Consider the following 21,347-nt stretch of genomic DNA (forward strand, 5'->3'; position numbering starts at 1 on the left):
ACTTATGCCTCATCACACCGCCAAAATAAATTTTCAAAGTAGCAGAGGAATCTTCATTGAACATCGCCCCTACATTTCAGTAATGCTAAGTGTTTAACATAACATAGTATATTCATTCAAACCAGTAGGACAAAAGAACATAAATCAACACGTAACCACAATGTTATTTACTGGACATAATTCAATTTCTAGCACAATATAATCTCTTTTTTTTTTTTACCTCATTTTATTGAAATTAAAGCCTTTCATAGATGACATCAAATAAATTAACCACAATCCTAACGCAGACTGAAAAAATTACAATACGTAAACCATAAGCATATTTCAAATTAAGGGCTTTCAACTTACTGTAATTAGGGGTGAAATCAAGAGCGTGCTTGCTTCTACGCGCCATTGTCAACCACACACTGGAATCTACGCCTCTACGACGGAATTGAATGAACGAACTCCTGAACTAACTCCGCCTTCAATCTAGCTCTACTAGGGATGGCAATGATTGATGGGAATTAGGGTTTTGCAAGTGTAAATATGGGCGGAGTATCGGTGGGGAAAATGGGTTTTGCAAGTGTAACTCTCATGGTTTCTCCTTCCATGTAGTGGTAGTTGTAGTTGTTGTACCATGGAGAATGCATCAGCACAATCAGCCATGGCGTCTCCGACCTGTTCACCTTCACAGCTCCTCTTCGAGCCACGCGTATTGAGGAGTGTATTTACCTTTCAAAACAAGCAAAATAAATAAATACTCCATCCGTCCCAATACAATGGTCTTGTTTACCATTTTTGTCTGTCCCAAAACAATAGTCTTGTTTACCATATTTGTCCGTCCCAAAATAAGAGTCTTATTTCTATAAATAACCATGTCACCATAAAACTACCCCTATTTTTTCATTTTTATTACACAATTGTCACTCATTTTTACACTAATACACTTACAAGGACAAAAAAATCTTTTATCTATAATTTTTACCGACTACCAATATAATATCAATATTCTTTAAATCTCGTGTCCAACCCAATTAAGAATATAGTTCTAGGATAGAGCGAATAAATAACAAATAAGTAGTTGCACGCCATTTTGACCAGTTTTTCGGTTGCATTTTGTTTATTTACCAACCGTATGCTGAATAAGAAGCTAGAAATATGATATGTGCCGAAGCTCTCCTGATAGAGTACCAAAATGGTTCGATGCTTTTCGATGCTTTGTAAGGGACGTGATAACGGTGCTTGTAAGGCTTGAATGATTTTATTTCGCCCTGCAAAGATTTAACAGCTGTAAGCCTAATTCATCCCATACAACATGTATTATCATCGATTTCAGCACAAAAAATATATTCATACAACACACCTAAAAGTATGAACCGACAACACATTCTTTAATTTCATCTCCTAAATGATCAGATATCTACATTCTTATTTAATTGGTTTATTATATTTATAGTGTGTACATAGGGTTTGTTTGTTTTGTATTTTGATTTGATATATTTTTTATGTGATATATAAAGAATTGTATAAGTAATGTAAAAATATTATTTTATGTTGAATGTTGATATTTTGTGAGATTATAAAATATAAATATTTTATATATTCTTAATCATGTTTGAAAAAAATTATTGGAAGAACAAATCCTTGATTTTATGTAGTTATGACTTAATTTTGCAAATGCTAATTTTATGTGGATATATGAAAGAAATTTGTGACAAAATATGTTAGTTATGTTTGTATATTTAATTTGATCCACTATAGTACTATTCATGTGATTATGATAGAATTATTGAAATTGAATTTTTTTGTTTGAGTTTTGATTTAAATGATATTTTATTGATATTTTATAAAAGTAAATAATATAATTTTTTTATTGTGAACATGCAAGTTGAATAGTAATTTTTTGATTTAATATATAAAAAAAAGACTAAAAAATGTATCATTATAAAAATAAAGTAATATATAAAATGAATATAAAAAGATATTTATAAAATTAAAAATATGCAAAATAAACTTAATAAATTAATTAATAAAATACATAAAGAAATGTATTTATACATACAATATATATTCAATTGTAAAAAATTAACTATTTCAGATAATATAAAAAGAATATATATAGAAAAGTCTAAAATAAATTTAAAATATATACAACTATTTTATAACCATCTGTAAAAATAGCACAAGAAAAAAAAATGGGTGCAGTTGGCCCAAAAAACAAAACTCTATTTAAATTATTGTAAAAAATTCTAAAATAAAATAAAAATATAATTAAATGAATAAAAATCTGTTCAACCGTTCAACCTTCTAGAACAATCCAGTGCATACTATATAAGTCTTCAATTGTGAGATTAGGGTTATTATATATTTTTACAGGCGCCGCCGCTGCTATTCTTCTTGTTCAGATTTGGGTTTCTGATGTGATAAGAGTTTTTTTTTTGTTCGCCTTTGATTTTCGTTTACTTCAGTTGAAGATATGAAAGATATATGAGAAAGGTAAAATGAGATCTTCATTTATTTGTTTGTTGCTTCAGTTAAAGATACGAGAGATATAAGAGAAAGACAAAATGAGATCTTGGCACCAAAATTTGGAACAAAAGAAAACTGAGAATCGATTGTTGGGCGATGGATGCAACGGTGGCGAGATAGGTGTTGGTTCTTTAGATGATGAATCAAATACTATTTTGAGGTAGGTTTTGTAAAATAAATTAAGGATTTAAAGCAAGTACCTTTACTGTGATAAAAACTATGATGCATCAATCAATAGTGCAGTATTAATTGGATCTTGTTCTTATCAAACTCCACCATCAATTATGAGCGAAGGGAAAGGACTTGGATCAAACACGAAAAAACTTCCGCTCACTCTTGGCAACGAAATCTCAAAATCATCCAGCATTGGTCGCCGTTCGACAACTACGAAGATCTCCTTTGTCAGGTAGCTTTTGAATCGATGACTAAGAACAGATACTATTCCCAGATGATCGTCGATACGAACAAAAATTAATCTTTGAATATTCTATCTGTGCATTTGCTTGTCCAATAGGACGTACAAATTCGAGGAGCCAGCCGAGACGAGAGCCAGATAGAGAATGCAGCAGTATATGAGATTCCACCCGGATTTCGGATTGTCTTACGGGGCATCGATGTTCAGCATCAAGATATAATCGACGATATGATTTACCCCCAAGAGATGCATTACAAACCAGCAGCGTCGAAAGATCCGAAGGTTTGGAACCCAGCTGGAAGCCACGGCAGAGGAGTCGTCGGTACGCTGTCCATCCCTATCGTTGGTCAAACACATTTTATCGTAGGTCATGTTAACATTGGTCGTGTTTCAGGTGTCCTCGAAGCGAACTTTGTCGATCCGGCGCACGATAAACAAGGATTCGAGCGAACGACCACCCTGTCTCAGCTTGAGTCAAGACTTAAGTCCAACCAGAAAAACTCATGGTTTCTCATCTTGCTCAAAGTTCACTTTGATTCGGTTCAAACTGCCGGTTTCAATTTTTAGGTCGATTTATACTTTCTGCAGGTCCCGAAATTGCCATCTCGACTGGATACTGACAAGATTAGCGGTATCAAATTTCTGCATTCATCTAAGTGGACTGATCGACGCTGGATTTGGGGAGGAGACATCTTTCTTGTTCGGACCTATGTTGACGGTGACAAATTTAGGAGGGCTAATAATTTTCGTAAACCCTACAGGTTGACACATCCAATTAAGAAAAGAAAATGGATAACATGCCGGGACGGATGAGAGAAGACGCCTTTTTCTCGGACCCCAGGTATTGCCTCGAGGAACCCCACGAAGCTGTTTGGATTGATGCACCAGAAGATAATTCTGTTCTTGAGGGATCTTCTTAGCTAGTAGGTAACAAGTTGTAATTTTGTTGGATCATAGTCATTGTTTGTACTTAATTCAACATCGGAACGAAGTTGTTTGGATTGATGCACCGGAAGACAATTATGTTCTTGAGGGATCTTCTTTGCTAGTAGGTAACAAGTTGTAATTTTATGGGATCATAGTCATTGTTTGTACTTAATTCAACATTGGAAAGGATAGGGTTTTGATTTTTTGTGGTCGACCTACTGATTGTAAGTATTTTGTTTGTCCAAAGCAAACCAATTACGCAAAGGGGATATATTGATATTTCGATTGATTGACACTTGCAAGTATGAATTTTAATTGTTTCTAACCTCAATATATATATATATGTTCTCATAGGTAAGATAATTTGCTTGATTGGTAAGTAAATTATGGATGGATTTTTGCAAGTGCTTTTGTGTGGATATGGATAGGAACAAAGGCTTCGGCCAGAACTATGATATGTGCTGAAGCTCTCTTGATAGAGTACCAAAATGGTTCGGTGCTCTTCGATGCTTTGTGAGGGACGTAATAACAGTGCTTACAAGGCTTGAATGTTCCGTTTCACCCTGCAAAGATTTAACAGCTGTAAGCATAGTTGATCCCATACAACATATGTTATCATCGATTTCAGCACAAAAAAATATTCATACAACACACCTAAAAGTAAGAACCGACAACACATTCTTTAATTTCATCTCCTAAATTACCAGATATCTACTCATCCTCTAATCCAACAGCGAGCATAAACATAATTCTTTTTCAGAAATGGAATTTGAGAAGCTCAAGCAGTTGTGACTAAATGAAAATAGGGATTGATTCTATGATATGATCCCTCTAATGACAGAAACTACATAGTTAAAGGAGATGAAGAACACTTACAATTTTAGGATCGAAATCGATCTCATGATTTCCAGCAGTCCAAATCCAGGGTTGGAAAGCCACACTCCTCTCCACAAACCTCCCCCATGAATCCCACCTCCTATTGTCATGGAAATCATACCTATCGGCATAAGAAAGATCGCCAACAAACAACAGAGTCTGCCCCTTCTTCGGATTCTGCTCATAATGTGTAAGTGTCTCGTTTGAATCGTAACTCTGCCCCAAATCCCCTGTCAAAAAGCTCACGAAACTTCAATTCAATCATTTTGTATCCTGCCTATCCAACAAGCAATAACAAATAAACAATACAAGTAACTATATATGTATGTATGTATATACCTATAAGACAAAAAGTATATAGAGCATCAGGTCCAACAAGTTGAGGTGTAGTGAACCAGAAAGTTCTTGTTGTGTACCCAATACCAATCTCGTAATAGTATTTGGTATTATACTGCCCAAAATTTAGAGTAATCAATGTTAGATTCACCACTTTTTGATGCACATAATCAAAGTTTTTCTCCTATTCAGGAATCAAAAACAAATTATCCAGAAGAAACACATAAAGAAGATACAGAAGTGCAGAGAGTCTTCCTCCAAATTCCCAACAGTGCAATGATGGATGTATCAGAAGTGTAGTTGTAAAATGTGTACCTAGTGACCTTCCCCTCTGCCTTCTTCTTCTTCCTCTCATTGCTGTTCTCAGCCCAATACAGCACTGTGCTCGAACCTTGTTCATCTCCAGTTACCCACGATACAATCACTGCTTTTCCTTCGTAATCTCCCTGGCACCTGAAAAAAAAAAATAAAGAAATTGTTGGGAATTTTGGTTCCTTCGATACCTAATCCAACAAGCCCAGCCCACCGAATCGGTCCAACCCTTTAATCCTAACCCACTCTCTTCAACCCAAGCCCATTAATCTTTTATTATAAGCAATTTAGAATTTAGTTACTGGGTTTGTTATAGAGTTAGTTTTGGGAAAAGTTTCTAGATATATAAATCTAGAAATTTAATAGACTGTGGTAGTTAATAAAAAAGAGAGATATGGGTTTATCATCGAGGTGTGGGATACAACAGATTGGGAGATCGAGGGGTGAGAGTGAGGGAGAGAACCGCGAATGGAGTTCCAGTGACCCAAGAGGATTCCGGTGAGTTTCGAGTGGTTTTCAGGCGAGTGAATAGCCATTCCAGGATTCCGGTGAGTTTCGAGTGGTTTTCAGGCGAGTGAATAGCCATTCCGGTGGCCGATTCCAGTGGGTGTCGAGGCTTAGAGTGAAGAGCCAACCTCCATCTTTAGGCGTGGTTACCATAGGCCATTGTGCACCATGGGGCTGAGCCGAAAACCACTGTTCCCTTTGCCAGTGTGATGATTGGAAGAAAGATAGGATGAAAGAAGATTGATGTTCGTTTTGGTTCGATTGGTTCCCGGAGCTGTTGTCGGATGACCGGAGAAGATGGGTGGAGATGCTGGACCGCCGGAGATGAAGGCCGCACTGCTGCCGGGAGCCGAACTGAGCCACTGCTTGTTGCCGCTGCTATCCAGTCGCGCCTAGTCGCCCACCTCCCCGCTGTTCGTCGTGATTAAAGCTGGAAGAAATCGACGAATAGAAAGAAGATAATAGCAAGAGATCGAAACTGGGAAGTCTTCTCGCTTTCTTTCTTCTGTCTGCTTCCAATTTAATTCAATTAGGTTCTTTTTGTTTGGTATTTGATTTCGGTATTAGTTAATTTGGGTTTTATTCGAATTTTATTTTCGCTGATAATAATTTATTGTAAAGATTCGAGAATAAATTCACAATTGAAATAAAAATTCAAAACAAGTTTACTCGCATTGAAAAAAAAATAAACAACTTGATGAACTTGAAATCGAAGCTGAATAACACAAAATTAAGCGCGAAAACCAAAATTAAACAACCGAGGACTTCGAAAAACACCTGCTGCGGAGCATTGTAGCCTGGAGGAACCTTGAAGACGTCACTGTCGAGGGCATATCAAACGCCTTCTCATTACTTCTCACAAAACTGCTAGGTATTCCTCCGATGTACTGTAATTGAATTTATTCGAGACTAATGAATGTTGGGATTAAGTGAACTTGGAGATAGGATGCGTGGAGTGGGCACTCGAAAAAGCTAATTTTGACAAGTAACACAAATTCTGACAGAGATTATTGATGTGTCTAATAATATTTAAATAATGAATTCAAACTTTTGTTTGAATTATTTTGAATTCAAGCTAATATTTGAATAGAAAAAACACATCCATTCATTTTGAAATTGAAATTTTAATTCAACCATTATGTCTGTTCAATTTGAATGAAATGTTGCTTAGGATTTATAAATAGATTGATTGGTCTCAGTTGCAGATAGACGAAGAGATATCAAAACAAGATAAATATATATACAGTGTTTTATCTCTATAAAAAATTATAGCCATATACACATTTTATTACCTACGTTCACCATGTCTCGATATCTACTATCAGAATTCAAAATTGAACTTTGTATTATTCCAATACGAATTTTGTGTAACTCTTAGTAGAAATTCGGTCAAAATATCGTATTCGGAAAGCGAGCTAGAGTTATATCCGGCCATTTTCGTTGTTAACCCAAGAAAATCCCCAACATGCACAAAACTGCCGCATTCAGAACCGCAACAGCCACCAACAACATAGTCGCCATTTCCTTTATCCTCCTTCCTTCCACAACAATATCGACACCTACCGTACCTCAATCCGATCGCCTCTGCCGCGTACAGCCGCACATTGACGGAGAGTATCCGACAATTTGCGCCAAGTCCAAGTGTGATGATGAAATGGATAACGACGGAGCAGTCTTTGTAGAAAATCGTTTATGGGAATGTGAACTCTCTCACTCCAGTTGACTTTAGTTACATTCCTTTCCTTCCCTCGCTCGTACTGATTAGAGGATCACAACGCCATATTTAATCTGTACCGTTCATCTTGAGAGACTCATTTCATCAACGGTGTTTATTTACCAAGGCATTCGAATTCTATGAGTGTATTTGGAAATGGAAATTTTGTCGTCTGTAATCATTGGGAAAATTTTAAATTATTACTCTTATTCATACGTTGATTAATAATAATAGTCCCTCGTTCATGTAAATTTATCCCGATTGATGGGACACAAATTTTAAAAAAAAGAAGATAAATATATATATATGATAAATTAAAAAATAGTATTTGAATGACAGAAATTATATATTTAATAGGTTTATTATTATTAATATTATTTTTTATGAAAATATAGACCCTTAGAATAACATAAGGGGAGGGTACCTTGCTATTTGGGCATGTCAATTTGGCCTAATAGTGTGACCGTGAGCTCATGGTTCAAATCTCACGCCTCCAGGTCTACGTGTTTCGCCTAATGTGACTTGTCTCGTCGAATCTAATTTGCATGATATTAGGTTCACTTAGAAGTTTATCTAGTACACACTTTCGGGCAGAGGCTGCGAACTCCTACGTTATATTAAAAATATAACTTATATTTTTTTCTTTGCGGCTTTGTTACCGTGCTGATTAAATATCGACTGTCAAATTTATTACTGCACAATATCATCCTATAGACGCAACACAGTAATCCTTTTTTATTACTATATTCTATGCTCTCGTTATTACCAGTGTTTATAACTAAATTATAATTGTTTCTTACATTAAAAAATATGTTTTTATAACCATATTTGTAAATACAAAAAGTATTGATTCAAAATTCTAGTAAATTATAATTAATGAATTAAATTTCATTTGTGACATAAAAAATATATATTATTACTGATTTTTTTAAAAAACACAATGATTATTTTAACATCCTCTCTTTAAAGGTGGAAGCATCAATTATCCAAAGGATTCTTTCAAAGTCTAGAAGCTTATGTTCGAATTGTTGTATCCAACAACTCAATGAAGGTTGCTGCTCTTACTATTGTTCTGACTTTAATACCACTGAATTCTAACCCCAGCACCACCAAAATAATAGCTTCCACCGTGTGCACACCAAGTTTATATCAAGAAAACACAATATTAATTATGAAATAGCACAACAATAATATTTTAAAAACAGAAAGATTACTTCAAAAGAACACAAAAGAATTTTCAAAATAACACAATGAAATTAAAATAAGAATGAGAGTGTACGCTCGGGCCTGTTTTGCAGGGTATTAGGTTCGGCCGGGGTTTATCCAATACGCACTTTCGGATAGCGGCTGCGGATTCTCACGTCATAAAAAAAATGAGTGTGTATGCATCCGTTTTCGAATAAAAGATCCTAGCATATCAAAATATATAATTAACTATCCAAACTAATATATATTATAGTTCACCTTAATTAATAACAATAGTATAAGCAGAGGCAGATGCTACACAGATGGTGATGGTAAAGCTCAGTTGAATACTGAAAATGATGAGGGCAGATATGCAGTAAAATCAATAATAAACTAAGAAAGTGGGTGTGCCTGTATATGTTAATAAAATTTTAAAATTCTGATTGTTGTGATTTGGTGATATATGAATCCAAACTATCTGATAAACATAGTTGTTAAATTACGAAAATACAATGATTATATCACAAAAGCAAAGTAAACTATGAAATAGCACAACAATAATATTTAAAAAACACAAAGAATACGTTGAAAAAACAAAATAAAAATTTTAAAATAGCATAATAATTCGGTTAATGCATAATTCAAACAAAATAACATAATCAAAAGAAGTCATATAGTGCAATTAAACATCAAAATCGTGACAGTAAATGCATAATTCAAACAATGAACCACTGGACCCTCCATGTATAAAGTTCTCTCATAAATAAATCAAATTGCATAAAATAAGCCACCACACATACAGATTTGGACACAACAGTGATTTATACTAATTTTAGAATGCACAAAAAAAAAAAAAAGGAAAGGAAAGAAATTCAAAAAATTGATATGAAAATACACAATGATTATATCACAATAGCACGATAATTATATGACAAGAGCACAATTATTATAGCACGAAAGGACAATGATTATATGGCGAGAGTACAATAATTATATCACAAAAGTACAATATTAATTCTAAAATAGGACAACAATAATATTTAAATAGTACAACAACAGATATATATAAGTGAGGATCAATTCAAAAAGAGAGAGAGAGAGAGTAAGAAGCAATTGAGATCTTTTTAAAAAATAAAAAATTGATATGAACAGAACACTTGTTATATCACAAAAATACAATAATTATATTACAATAGGACATTATTAATTATAGAAAAACACAAACAATAAATTAATGGATAATTTTTATTGTGCTCTATACAAATTTCTTTCTAATCTTCTGCGGTCATTTGGTTTATCTTCTCATGTATTTATTATTCTTATTTCATTCACTTGCTTTAAATATCTAATTACTTAATTTATTAATTAATTAATTTTTCAATTTAGTTACTTTTAATTTGTCTTCTATGATTTTAATATTCGATTACTTATATTTATTTATTTAATCTATTATTTTCTAATGCTTATTAAGAAGAATATAAAAATATACAATAAATTAATTATAGGTATTTAAATCCGAAGAAAGAAGACAATGTTCCACAGAGGAAAGAGATGTTGCAGGGAAAAAGTGGGTGCTCCGGCCAACCAAAAAAATTCTATTTAAAATATTATTAAAAACTTTAGAATAAAATAAAAATATAATTAAATGAATAAAAATATTTTGAACCTTCTAGAACGATCCAGTGAATATTATATAAATCTTGAAGCGTGAAATTAGGGTTATTGCATATTTTCACGGCGGCGCTATTGTTTGTGTTCATATTAGAGTTTACGATGTTATAAGGGCTTTTTTTAGTTTGGGTCGATTGATTTGTGTTTTTCTTTTTAAATTTTCAGTTGATTTGCTTGTTTGATTTTCGTTTATTTGTTTTCTTGCTTCACTTGAAGATATGAGAGATGATATGAGAGGCAAAATGAGATTTTGGCACCACAATGTGGAACAGAAGAATACTGAGAAGATCTGGTTGAAGATTGAGAATCGATTATTCGGCCATGGATGGAACGGTGGTGAGATAGGTTTTGTAAAATTGATTAAATATTTGAAGCAAGTATCTTTACAACAACTATGATGCATCAATTAATCGTGCAATACTCATTGGATCTTGTTCTTATCAAACTCTACCATCAATTATGAGTGAAGGGGAAGGACTTGGATCGAACCCGAAAAATCTTCAGCTCACTCTTGGCTAGGAAATCTCGAAATCATCCAGCAGTGGTGGCCGTTCGACAAAGATCTCCTTCATCAGGTAGCTTTTGAATTGATGACTAAGAACAGATACTATTCCTAGATGACGAACAAAAATTTATAGTTTTCTCCTCTGCAGTTCGATTTCTTGGATAAACAAGGAACGCAGATCATAATCTACAATATTTGGGAAGACGACGAGGGATTGCCTGAATTGGATTTCGACACAGTTGAACACATTTTATCGTTGGTACGCCGTCCAGCTAGAAACGACGGCAGAGGAGTCGTCGGTACGTTGTCCATCCCTATCGTTGGGTCGAACACATTTTATCGTCGGTCATGTTAACATTGGTCGTCTTTCAGGTGTCATTGAAGCAAACTTTGTCGAGCCGGCGCACGATAAACAGGGATTCGCGCGAACGACTGCCCGCTCTCGGCTCGAGTCGAGACTTATGTCCAACAAGAAAAACTATTGGTTTCTCACCTTGCTCAAAGTTCACTTTGATTCTGTTCAAATTGCCGGTTTCGATTTTTATGCTTAATTTTTACGCTTTCTGCAGGTCTCGAAATTGCCATCTCATCGGCTATGCTCAGCGGCGCGGACCTGAGAAATGTGCTTCACCTGAGCCGGCTATCAAATTTCTTAATTCATTTGAGTGGACTGATCGATGCTGGATTTGGAGAGGAGACATCTTTCTTGTTTGGACCTGTGTTGATGGTGACAAATTTAGGAGGGCTAACAATTTTCGTAAACCCTACGGATTGACTCATCCAATTAAGAAGAAAAAAGGATAACATGCCAGGACGGATGAACCTTTTTCTCAGACGGACCTCAAGTATTGCCTTGAGGAACCCCACGAAGCTGTTTGGATTGATGCACCGGAAGATAATTCTGTTCTTGAGGGATCTTCTTAGCTAGTAGGTAACAAGTTGTAATTTTGTGGGATCATAATCATTGTTTGTACTTAATTCAACATTGGAAAGGAGCGTACATTGTAAGTTCAATAGAGTTTTGATTTTTCGTGGTCGACTTACCGATTGTAAGTATTTTGTTTGTCCAAAGTACACCAATTGCGCAAAGGGGACATTGATTTTCCGATTGATTGACACTTGCAAGTATGGATTTGAATTGTTTCTAACCTCAATATTTATATATATTCTCATGGGTAAAATGATTCATGGGCGCAAATGAGACATCCTAAACTTTGTATTCACTGGCTAAGTTAATTTGCTTAATTGGTAAGTAAGTTATGTATGGATCTTCGCAAGTGCTTGTGTGGATATGAATAGGAAGAAAAGCTTCGGCTAAATATGTTTTATATGTTTGAGTGTGTGGTTTGATCTACCAATAGTACTCATTCCTATGATTCTGATAAAGTATAGAATCTTTAGAACAACAATAGAATATTTTTGTTTTTCTAAACGAATGTGTCAGATTTCGTAATAATTAGCAATTTGAATTCGGACAACGAATTCTTTTTCAAGAACCCTCATGGTGCAAGCGATTCCATTATGAATAATTGGCTCCATTAGATAGATTAGATAGTTTCTCCCTTCGTGCGGGTTAATGTTTATTGTTTCCTTCAATACAATGCTCGAGCTAACATCAATATTGAATAGTAGTTTTACATTTATTATCTTTAGGATGTTGGCGACTTAAACTAGAGTTCCACAGATAAAGCAATAGTTCAATAGTCGGAAATAAGCATTTCCCTTAGATATTTTTAAAAAATATCCAGAAATTTGTACTGCTTCCTTACAAAGCAGCACAACGACTGCAGTCGGAAATACAAGTACCCTATAACAAATTACTATTATTATTATTGAGCAGTGGTAGCAGTAGAATCGTCGATAGAATGACAGTACCTGTTGAAGAACCACATGGAGTCGGCTTCCACCACGACCCCATCATGGTTCCGGTGCCAGCTGTAGTACGCGTGTGTCCTGTTCTTTATAGCGAATGTCGCATGCCCAAAGCTCGCCTCCCGGAATGCCGAGTATTTTGGTTGTGGCTCTGTCATGCTGACATTACATTACAATCATTACAGCCTTCATTAGGATTTATTTAGTGATTGTTATGAATCTCACATGTATTTTATAAGAATCAAATCAAATATTTATTTTTTTAATATATTAAACAATTTTAAAATTTCATTTAAAACATTACATATTATCTGTGTTGTGTGTTTCTTACGCCTTCGAGATTTCCTCCATCTCCGATGATTATGTAAACAGGGGCCGACTGGTCTCTCACCGGTGTACAAATTCCATTCACAACATTGTACGCAATGTTAGACACGCGTTCCTGAAATATTTATCATTTTATAGAGAATAAACACGTACAAAAGTATATATACCTATATAAAGATATGAAACTGATTTTGATGGAAGAATGTGAATAAAAGCAATCAATCTGTGGCAAGGTGGACGTGTTTGATGCAACATACCAATCGTTCATAGGCGTGTACATGTCATCTCCGATCTGTTTACCTTCGGCAGCTCTTCTTCGAGCCACGTGTATTGAGGAGTGTATTTACCTTTCAAAAACGAGCAAAAAAGAATAAAAAACAAGTAGTTGCACGCCATTTTGACGAGTTTTTCAATTGCATTTTGTTTATTTACCAACCATATGCTGAATAAGAAGCCAGAACTACGATATGTGCTGAAGCTCTCTTGATAGAGTACCAAAATGGTTCGGTGCTCTTCGATGCTTTGTACGGGACGTAATAACGGTGCTTATAAGGCTTGAATGGTTTCGTTTCGCCCTGCAAAGATTTAACAGCTGTAAGCCTAGTTGATCGCATACAACATATGTTATCATCGATTTCAGCACAAAAAATATATTCATACAACACACCTAAAAGTAAGAACCGACAATACATTCTTTAATTTCATCTCCTAAATTACCAGATATCTACTCATCCTCTAATCCAACAGCGAGCATAAACATAATTCTTTTTCAGAAATGGAATTTGAGAAGCTCAAGCAGTTGTGACTAAATGAAAATAGGGATTGATTCTATGATATGATCCCTCTAATGACAGAAACTACATAGTTAAAGGAGATGAAGAACACTTACAATTTTAGGATCGAAATCGATCTCATGATTTCCAGCAGTCCAAATCCAGGGTTGGAAAGCCACACTCCTCTCCACAAACCTCCCCCATGAATCCCACCTCCTATTGTCATGGAAATCGTACCTATCGGCATAAGAAGCCCCTTCTTCGGATTCTGCTCATAATGTGTAAGTGTCTCGTTTGAGTCGTAACTCTGCCCCAAATCCCCTGTCAAAAAGCTCACAAAACTTCAATTCAATCATTTTGAAGCACTGGGAAGTTCCAAGTTTAGGCTATGATATTTAAAGCTCTCCAAGACCATAATGTGTAAGTGTCTTGTTTAACACACGCGTGCACACACATGCCAAATTTATTGGGATTGTCCAGGTTCGAACCCATACTTGAGTTCTTATAAGGGTGTCAATCCGTTTTTCCGGTCGTATTTGTGTGTCGGGTTAAGCCGTGAATATTACAAAAAGTCTGACAATTCGAATACGATACGAATTTTTTTGGGTCAGATCTAGGTCAATGGTTTGTTTCAAGTCATCCGATGACTCAAACAAATCTGAGAAACCTGATACGAACTAGTCCCGAAAATCTGAAAATTTTAAACTTATTTAAGAAACCCGATGCAAAAACTTAATTTTGTTTGTTTATAATTAGTATCATTATTTACTTTTTATAATTTTAACTTTTTTATATTATCTTATTTCTAATATATTAATTTGGAGCAAAAATCATAAGTAGTCCCGTTGAAATCTTATTATTTTTTTTTTCATTTTTAGTCTCATTCAAAAATATTTATCAAAATTAATCCCATTAAAAAACTTATTCATCAATTTTGGTCCTGTGTAGGTGATTCAGATCCAACACTAGCGTTTTCTATAGAACACGCCCGTGTTTTTATTTCCAGACCTACTACCCAGCTGTAAAAGAGAGGAAGCGCTGACGAATGTTGATCGGAATTTCTGTTCCACAACCTGATCGCTTCCTTTTTAATTTTTGCTCGATTGAGAATGGAGTCGGACAATTTCAACATATCAGAGTTATTTTGGTTTCAAAGGAATAACCGTCATCCACGGTACCATCCAGTTCCGGTGAGGCGAGCAGCAGTTGGAGATAGAGTTCGATCTGCAGAAGAAGTTCGGGGAACTGGCGGCGTATTTCCAGCAGCACCAAGCTGAAGCAGCTCAAGTATTTCAGCAAGCACACCAAAAATCACCACACATTAGCTGGAGGTCGGCTTCTTAAGGAGCAGAAAAATCAGATTGTTGATAATGTCGATTCCGATCGAAACTCGTCGGCGCTCTTCCTTTCTCTGACCTTCTCAGCTGGGCATCTACGTGACAATGATATGTCAGCTGCGTTAACGGTGGACCAACGTGGCGAGTTTGACACCCGAAGATTATTTTAGCGAAAACTTTTTACTTATGAAACTATTTTCAGACATGGTCCATTTAAAGTCCTAAAATGATAAAATGGATCAAATACGAAACAAAAAAAAATAGTTTATCCATAGAAAAGTGACAAATTAGTTATTATTTCTTAAATTAAGAATAATAAAATTATGGGTTGATAAAATTATTTATTATAAATAGATTGTATATAAATTTAGTGGACAAAAACTAAAATAAAATAGTGATACGACTTTAGTATACCGAGGAAGTATTGCTTATGAAGTGGGGATCTCTATTGCAAATACTCTTAGGTTATGTATAAATATATTTTGAAGAATGTTTGAAATTTTATACGTAAACATTAACCACCGTGTGTCTTCTTGATCTATCTATATATTGGGAAAAAAATATTTTTGGTCCTAATATAACAAAAATTCATCAATTTTGATCCCAATATAAAAATCTTATCAATGTTGGTCCCAATATAACCAAAACTCATCATTTTTTGTCCGAATATAAAATCTTTATCAATTTTAGTCCCAATATAACCAAAACTCATCATTTTTTGTCCCAATATAATCAAACCTTATCTTTTTTTTGTCTCACCGTCAACAAACCAACGGAAAATGCTTACGTGGACTTAACGGAGTCGAGCTGGCAAGTGACCTGGAATGAACACGGCCGTGTACCAGAAAACACGCCCGTGAACATACAAGTCAGCATCCGCCAGTCACCATACACGGCCGTGTGACATTGAACACGGCCGTGTAAATTGATTACGGCCATGTTTCCTGGTTGTGTCGACACACGGCCGTGTGAATAAAACGAACACGGCTGTGTTCATCTGAACGGGCAATTCCCGCGAAGAAACACGGCCATGTTAACGTTTCACACGACCGTGTTAGAGTTCACAGCCATGGATCAGGCTGAGTTTCTACCACGGCCGTGTGTTGTTGTGACACGGCCGTGTTGGCGTCGTTATTTCTGTTATCTCCCTCGTATTTTACATGGTCGTGTTAAGTTTCATAAGGGTGTGTATCTTTCTGTTTGGAGATTAAATGTTAATATTTTTTTTTTTTAAGTTTAACCAATTTTGAAGTTTGAATTAAAATTAGTAAAAATAACCCAAACATCTGTCTTTAGATTATTGTAAGGAATAATACATATTTAAAACAAAAAATCATTACATACTACACGCAAAATACAAAAAACAGAAAGCTACTCGTCCTCGTTTCTGTTTGGATGATCCGCAAACAAAGCATTTGTATCAATTGTGACATCGCCGTGTCCCGGTGTAGATGCATGAGGAGCACCATCGTTTGGTGAAATAGGAATGGATAGATGCTGAAAAATACGCGAAAATGAAGATCTCATCTCCAACCGCATACTGTCCATCTGGCGATGTACCTCCATTTGCAACTCGTCCATACGGCGATGCAGATCCATGCGTAAGTCATCAATGGCTGACCTGTCAATGGGCATGGTATTCTGAACCATGCGGTACGGTTGATCATCCTCTGGCGCACCCTGATCACCCTCTGGCTCACCCTGATCACCTGGAAGCTGATCAACCCCATCTCCTGGTGTATCAACCCTATCAACCAATACATATCTATCTACTCCTCCCCTCGTCACCTTCCTAACCATACCCATCATCTGCAACGTTCGAAAACCACAAGGCTGCATGACACAAATCGGATCCTCAATCTCTTCCTCTAAAAGCCCAAGGCCCCTTGCCAGTCAAGTAAAATACGGACCAAGAGAGATTTTCCCCAAACGGCCATCCTCGACCTGATGTATCATAAATCGAGCAAGCATAAAAACCAAATTTATAAGGTGACGCTCTAGCATACTCCAAAGATAGCATAAATCAATATTCGAAACTGCCCCAGTGCTCTCGCCCCGACCGGAAAGTGAGTGAGCTAGAATATAATGTATATACCGTAGTGGCGGGTACCGAAGAGTCGATGCCTTAGAACGTGCAGAATTGTAAGCTGCTTCGGTGCTAATTTGGGACCAGTACATGGCAGATTGAATAGGCATAAGAGTAGGCAAGGCTTGGAAGTCATCCGTTTCCACAGAGTCCCGGTCATATAAACTCATTATCACTGAAAAATCGGCGAATGATATCGAAAACATCTTTCCTAGTAATCTAAACGTCAAAGTCTTAGGTTTTTCGTAATTATAGTTCACTGATCCATAATCAAGAGTTGACATAAACTCTAAAGTAAAATTTCTGTAACTCGGCTCCAAAATCTGAAAAAAAACGAACCCACGCTCAAACCAAAACTAAAGCCTCTACCTCCTCCCGCATTCCCAACATAGCGAAAACATTCCAATCGATATATTTGCTCTTTGAAAAAAGATTTACTCCTAAATCTTTCGTAACGTTCAACATGTTCTAATTCACCAAAACCTAAAAAATCATTTGTTGTATCCACCCTCGCTGAAGAACTTGCATCTGTTCGAACTCTCTTGCCCTTACCTTACCCCCAGCCATTATTACTCTACATTAAAAATAAAATGCAAAATGAAAATTTTATTTTGCGCAAAATATCCATGCAAAAAGCAACCAAAATATCAAATAATATATAATTTCAAGTAAAAATCATTCTTACAAAATATAAACATATTCTGATACCTTAAATCGAACAAAAAATACAAAAAAAAAATATTATCAACTAAACTCAATAGAAACAAAGAATAAATCATAAGAAAATTTATGGAAAAAAAATAAATAAATATATTCACACATTACCTTATACTTCAACAAAAAGACAAGTTCAACCTAAACTTTCCCCAAATAGATGTTGTCCGCCCTCGTCCGCCGATGATCCGTCGTCGCCATTGCCGGAAAAGAAAAAACATGAGAAGAAATAGAAATCGGTCTCTGCGCGTTCGACCGGAAGAGAGGTTTAAAACTTTCTAATCAAATCCAACACGCCCGTGCATAGGATCTCCACACCCGTGAACCTGTGAAAAGACTTTAAATTCGCCGTACACAGCCGTGTACAAACACACACACATCCGTGTAAAAAAACGGCCCACCTAAACGCTCATGTGACACCCTAATATTTCCTCGAATTACATGAATTCCACATGACCGTGTTGAAAGCCACACGACCGTGTATCTTACTGGAAATTGGTGACGAACTAAACACGGCCGTGTGACGGTAAGCCACGGCCGTGTAAATCTCTGGATCAGTTTACTCAATCTGTGAACATGAACACGGCCGTGTGAATTTCTGCACACAGCTATGTAACTTTCTGTCAACATGAACACGGCTGTGTGGATGTTTTGCACAGCCGTGTAACTCTCTGTCAACCTTTGCTATCGAACGTCAAGGTACACAAGGCCGTGTGGACCTTCATTTTTTCCAAGTGTTCACTCCTATTGCATGTCTTTACAACCTAATATTCCTAATATCATTAAATTTCCAAAAAAAAATAAAATAAAATTCAATGAATTTCAAACTTTTTAATCCCATTGCAACCAAAATATCAATAATCTCAAAACAAGTCCAAGCATTGCAATATATCAAAACATGACAATCTATTCTAAAAATCTCCAAAATCAATGCGTTATTGTCGTATTCCCTGTGACGTTCCAACGTGATTCAAGTTTGTGTATTTCCTCGGGTCAAAGTTCTTCTTATCACCTATTGCATAAAAATTCATAGATTATTCATAAAGAGTTGTATATTCAAACATAATTAATACAAAATCATACCGTTAATTTTGTTGTGGGAGCTTGTACCCTTTTGCGGCTCCTCGTGTTCACCCGATGGAAGCTCTTGTTGTGCAGGAATATCACTTGTTTGAGATAATAATCCTTCAGTAGCTTGCGTAATTCTTGCAGTGGAATTTGATTCATACAACTGAGTTTTCTCTGTTGACAACCCCTAAGTGTGTGACCAATAAGACCACAAAACTTACAAGTTACTCGTCTTTTTTGTTTTGGCAAACTATTGGTATCTCCTTTTTGTCTCCTTGTGTATCCCTTCTCCATAATCTCATCAGGATCACGCCTTCTTGTTGTTTTAGGCCGGCCAACAGAGCGTTTTACAATAGGTGAAAATTGTGGAGGCAAACCAGTTTTTGGCCACAGTTGTGCTCCATTCATGGGGCCAATAGAATATGAATAAACCTTTTTGAAGTTCTCAACACTATATACTTCATCAACAAAGTCCGCTAGATCTAGCTGTTGACCGCAGATGGCACTCATTCCATGACGACAAGGAATCCCACATAAATCCCATTTTCTACACCCGCACGACTTCTTCAAAATATCTACTACAAACCTGCTGCAATCAGAACAACCCACCTCGTAGGTCCAATCATCGGCCCTAACTGGAACACATGATGAAGCTTCTCGAATGTTTTTTTCCATGATCTTCACTATTTTGGGGCAAAACTGCATATTCTCCCATTTTCGAAGTGCCATTTCTCTTTGTTTTGCAAGCCGTGACAACAGATATCTCCTAATCCATTCCAACATAGGCAAAATTGGCATATCTCTTGCATCCAATATAATACTATTGAAAGATTAACATAAGTTGTTCAAAATCATATCACAATTCGAAAATGTCGCAAAATGTGAACTCGACCATTGGCTTGTCGGCTAACCAATCTACACATCTTTCATCTAACTCTTTGATCTCCTTCATAGCATCCTCGAACTCGGGAACCGTGGTTGCATCTGTTGCTATCCAAATAAGTCGTTTATATGCAAGCCCCTTGAATCCAACACTTTTCATATTACCGTAAAGATGTCGTACACAAACTCTTTTTTCTGATCCGGGAAAAATCTTTTCCATAGTAGGAACAAGTCCTTTTTGTTTGTCTGATATGAATGTACACGACTCATCACGTTCTATATCTAGATCATCTTTCAGCAGTATGAAAAACTATTCCCATGGCTCACGTGTCTCACTCCCAACAACAGCGTATGCCAAAGGAAATAATTCGTTATTATGATCAATTGCAATCGCAGTTAACAAGATACCTTGACACGGACCCTTTAAATGACATCCATTGACCCCAATCACAGGTCGACAACCGGATTGAAATCCAAGAACGAGCGATTTGAAATATATATAATATTTGCTAAATCGTCGTCGTCCATTTATAAACTCCCCTTCCAACTCCATCGAGACGCGTGATCCCGGATTCGATTGCCGCAGTGCTTTAGCATAATCCCACAACTTTCCATATTGCTCCTCTGCATCACCATCAATTGCTTTGAGTGCTCTCTTCTTCGCCCTATATGCTTGTTGATAGGATACATTACATCTAATATCTTCGGAAACATCAACTCTAAATCCTTTCACACGTCTTGAAGGGTCCGATCGAAACAACGGTTCGTATTTTTCGCAAGCCAGAAAGACTTTACATTCTTGACATTTAAATCACACATACAATCATGCTTTGATTGATAGGTTCTGATTTGATATGTCGATTGATCGCTCACTTTCAAAGCATTTATTCTCCAATTACAACTTTGAACTGAGCATTGAACATACATTCTTCTTTTGTCATTTTTGACAAAATATAGAGTCCTCATCGTCAAGATAGCATGATTTTGGATGGCCTCTTTAAACTCTTTTTTTGAACTAAAAATCATTCCGAGTACAAACGATGGATTGTACTTGGTAGATGGATCGTACACCGTTTGAGAATTGTTGAGTTCTGTACCGGACCCGGCAATACTTGTGAGTTCATTTTCGTGTGAATCTTCCAAAGACATCTCATCGTCAAAATTTTGACGTACGAATAATCTACCATATCTTTGTATAACAATTGATCTATTAAATTAGCTTTCATATCCTCCTCTTCCATCAAATAATCGGGATCCTCAAACTCCGATTCTTCTTCTCTCATATCTTCATGATCTAACTGTATATTTTTTCCCTTCTCAATCATTCTA

The 21,347-nt window shown here is 36.0% G+C and overlaps 1 protein-coding gene, 1 long non-coding RNA gene and 2 pseudogenes across 2 annotated transcripts; 2 read left to right on the top strand and 2 right to left on the bottom strand.

The window, feature by feature from the left end:
• Window positions 1-506: 506 nt before the first annotated feature.
• LOC127252830 (purple acid phosphatase 2-like) lies at window positions 507-7,685 on the bottom strand (annotated as a pseudogene).
• On the top strand, window positions 2,775-4,256 carry LOC127252994 (uncharacterized). Its single transcript, XR_007839172.1, has 3 exons — window positions 2,775-2,917; window positions 3,026-3,248; window positions 3,321-4,256. It is a non-coding gene; the product is annotated as an uncharacterized LOC127252994 (long non-coding RNA).
• A 2,987-nt stretch (window positions 7,686-10,672) lies between the features above and the next one.
• LOC127252831 (protein MICRORCHIDIA 7-like) lies at window positions 10,673-11,885 on the top strand. The gene is made up of 5 exons (XM_051277157.1): window positions 10,673-10,746; window positions 10,924-11,029; window positions 11,108-11,258; window positions 11,332-11,443; window positions 11,529-11,885. The coding sequence occupies exons 1-5, from the start codon at window positions 10,673-10,675 to the stop codon at window positions 11,761-11,763; spliced, it is 678 nt and encodes a 225-aa protein (XP_051133114.1). The 3' UTR covers window positions 11,764-11,885.
• A 501-nt stretch (window positions 11,886-12,386) lies between these two features.
• LOC127252832 (purple acid phosphatase 10-like) lies at window positions 12,387-16,207 on the bottom strand (annotated as a pseudogene).
• Window positions 16,208-21,347: the final 5,140 nt, after the last annotated feature.

The sequence above is a fragment of the Andrographis paniculata genome, unplaced genomic scaffold, assembly GCF_009805555.1.
Source record: "Andrographis paniculata isolate CXL003 unplaced genomic scaffold, ASM980555v1 Contig49END, whole genome shotgun sequence".
NCBI classification, from domain to species: domain Eukaryota; kingdom Viridiplantae; phylum Streptophyta; class Magnoliopsida; order Lamiales; family Acanthaceae; genus Andrographis; species Andrographis paniculata.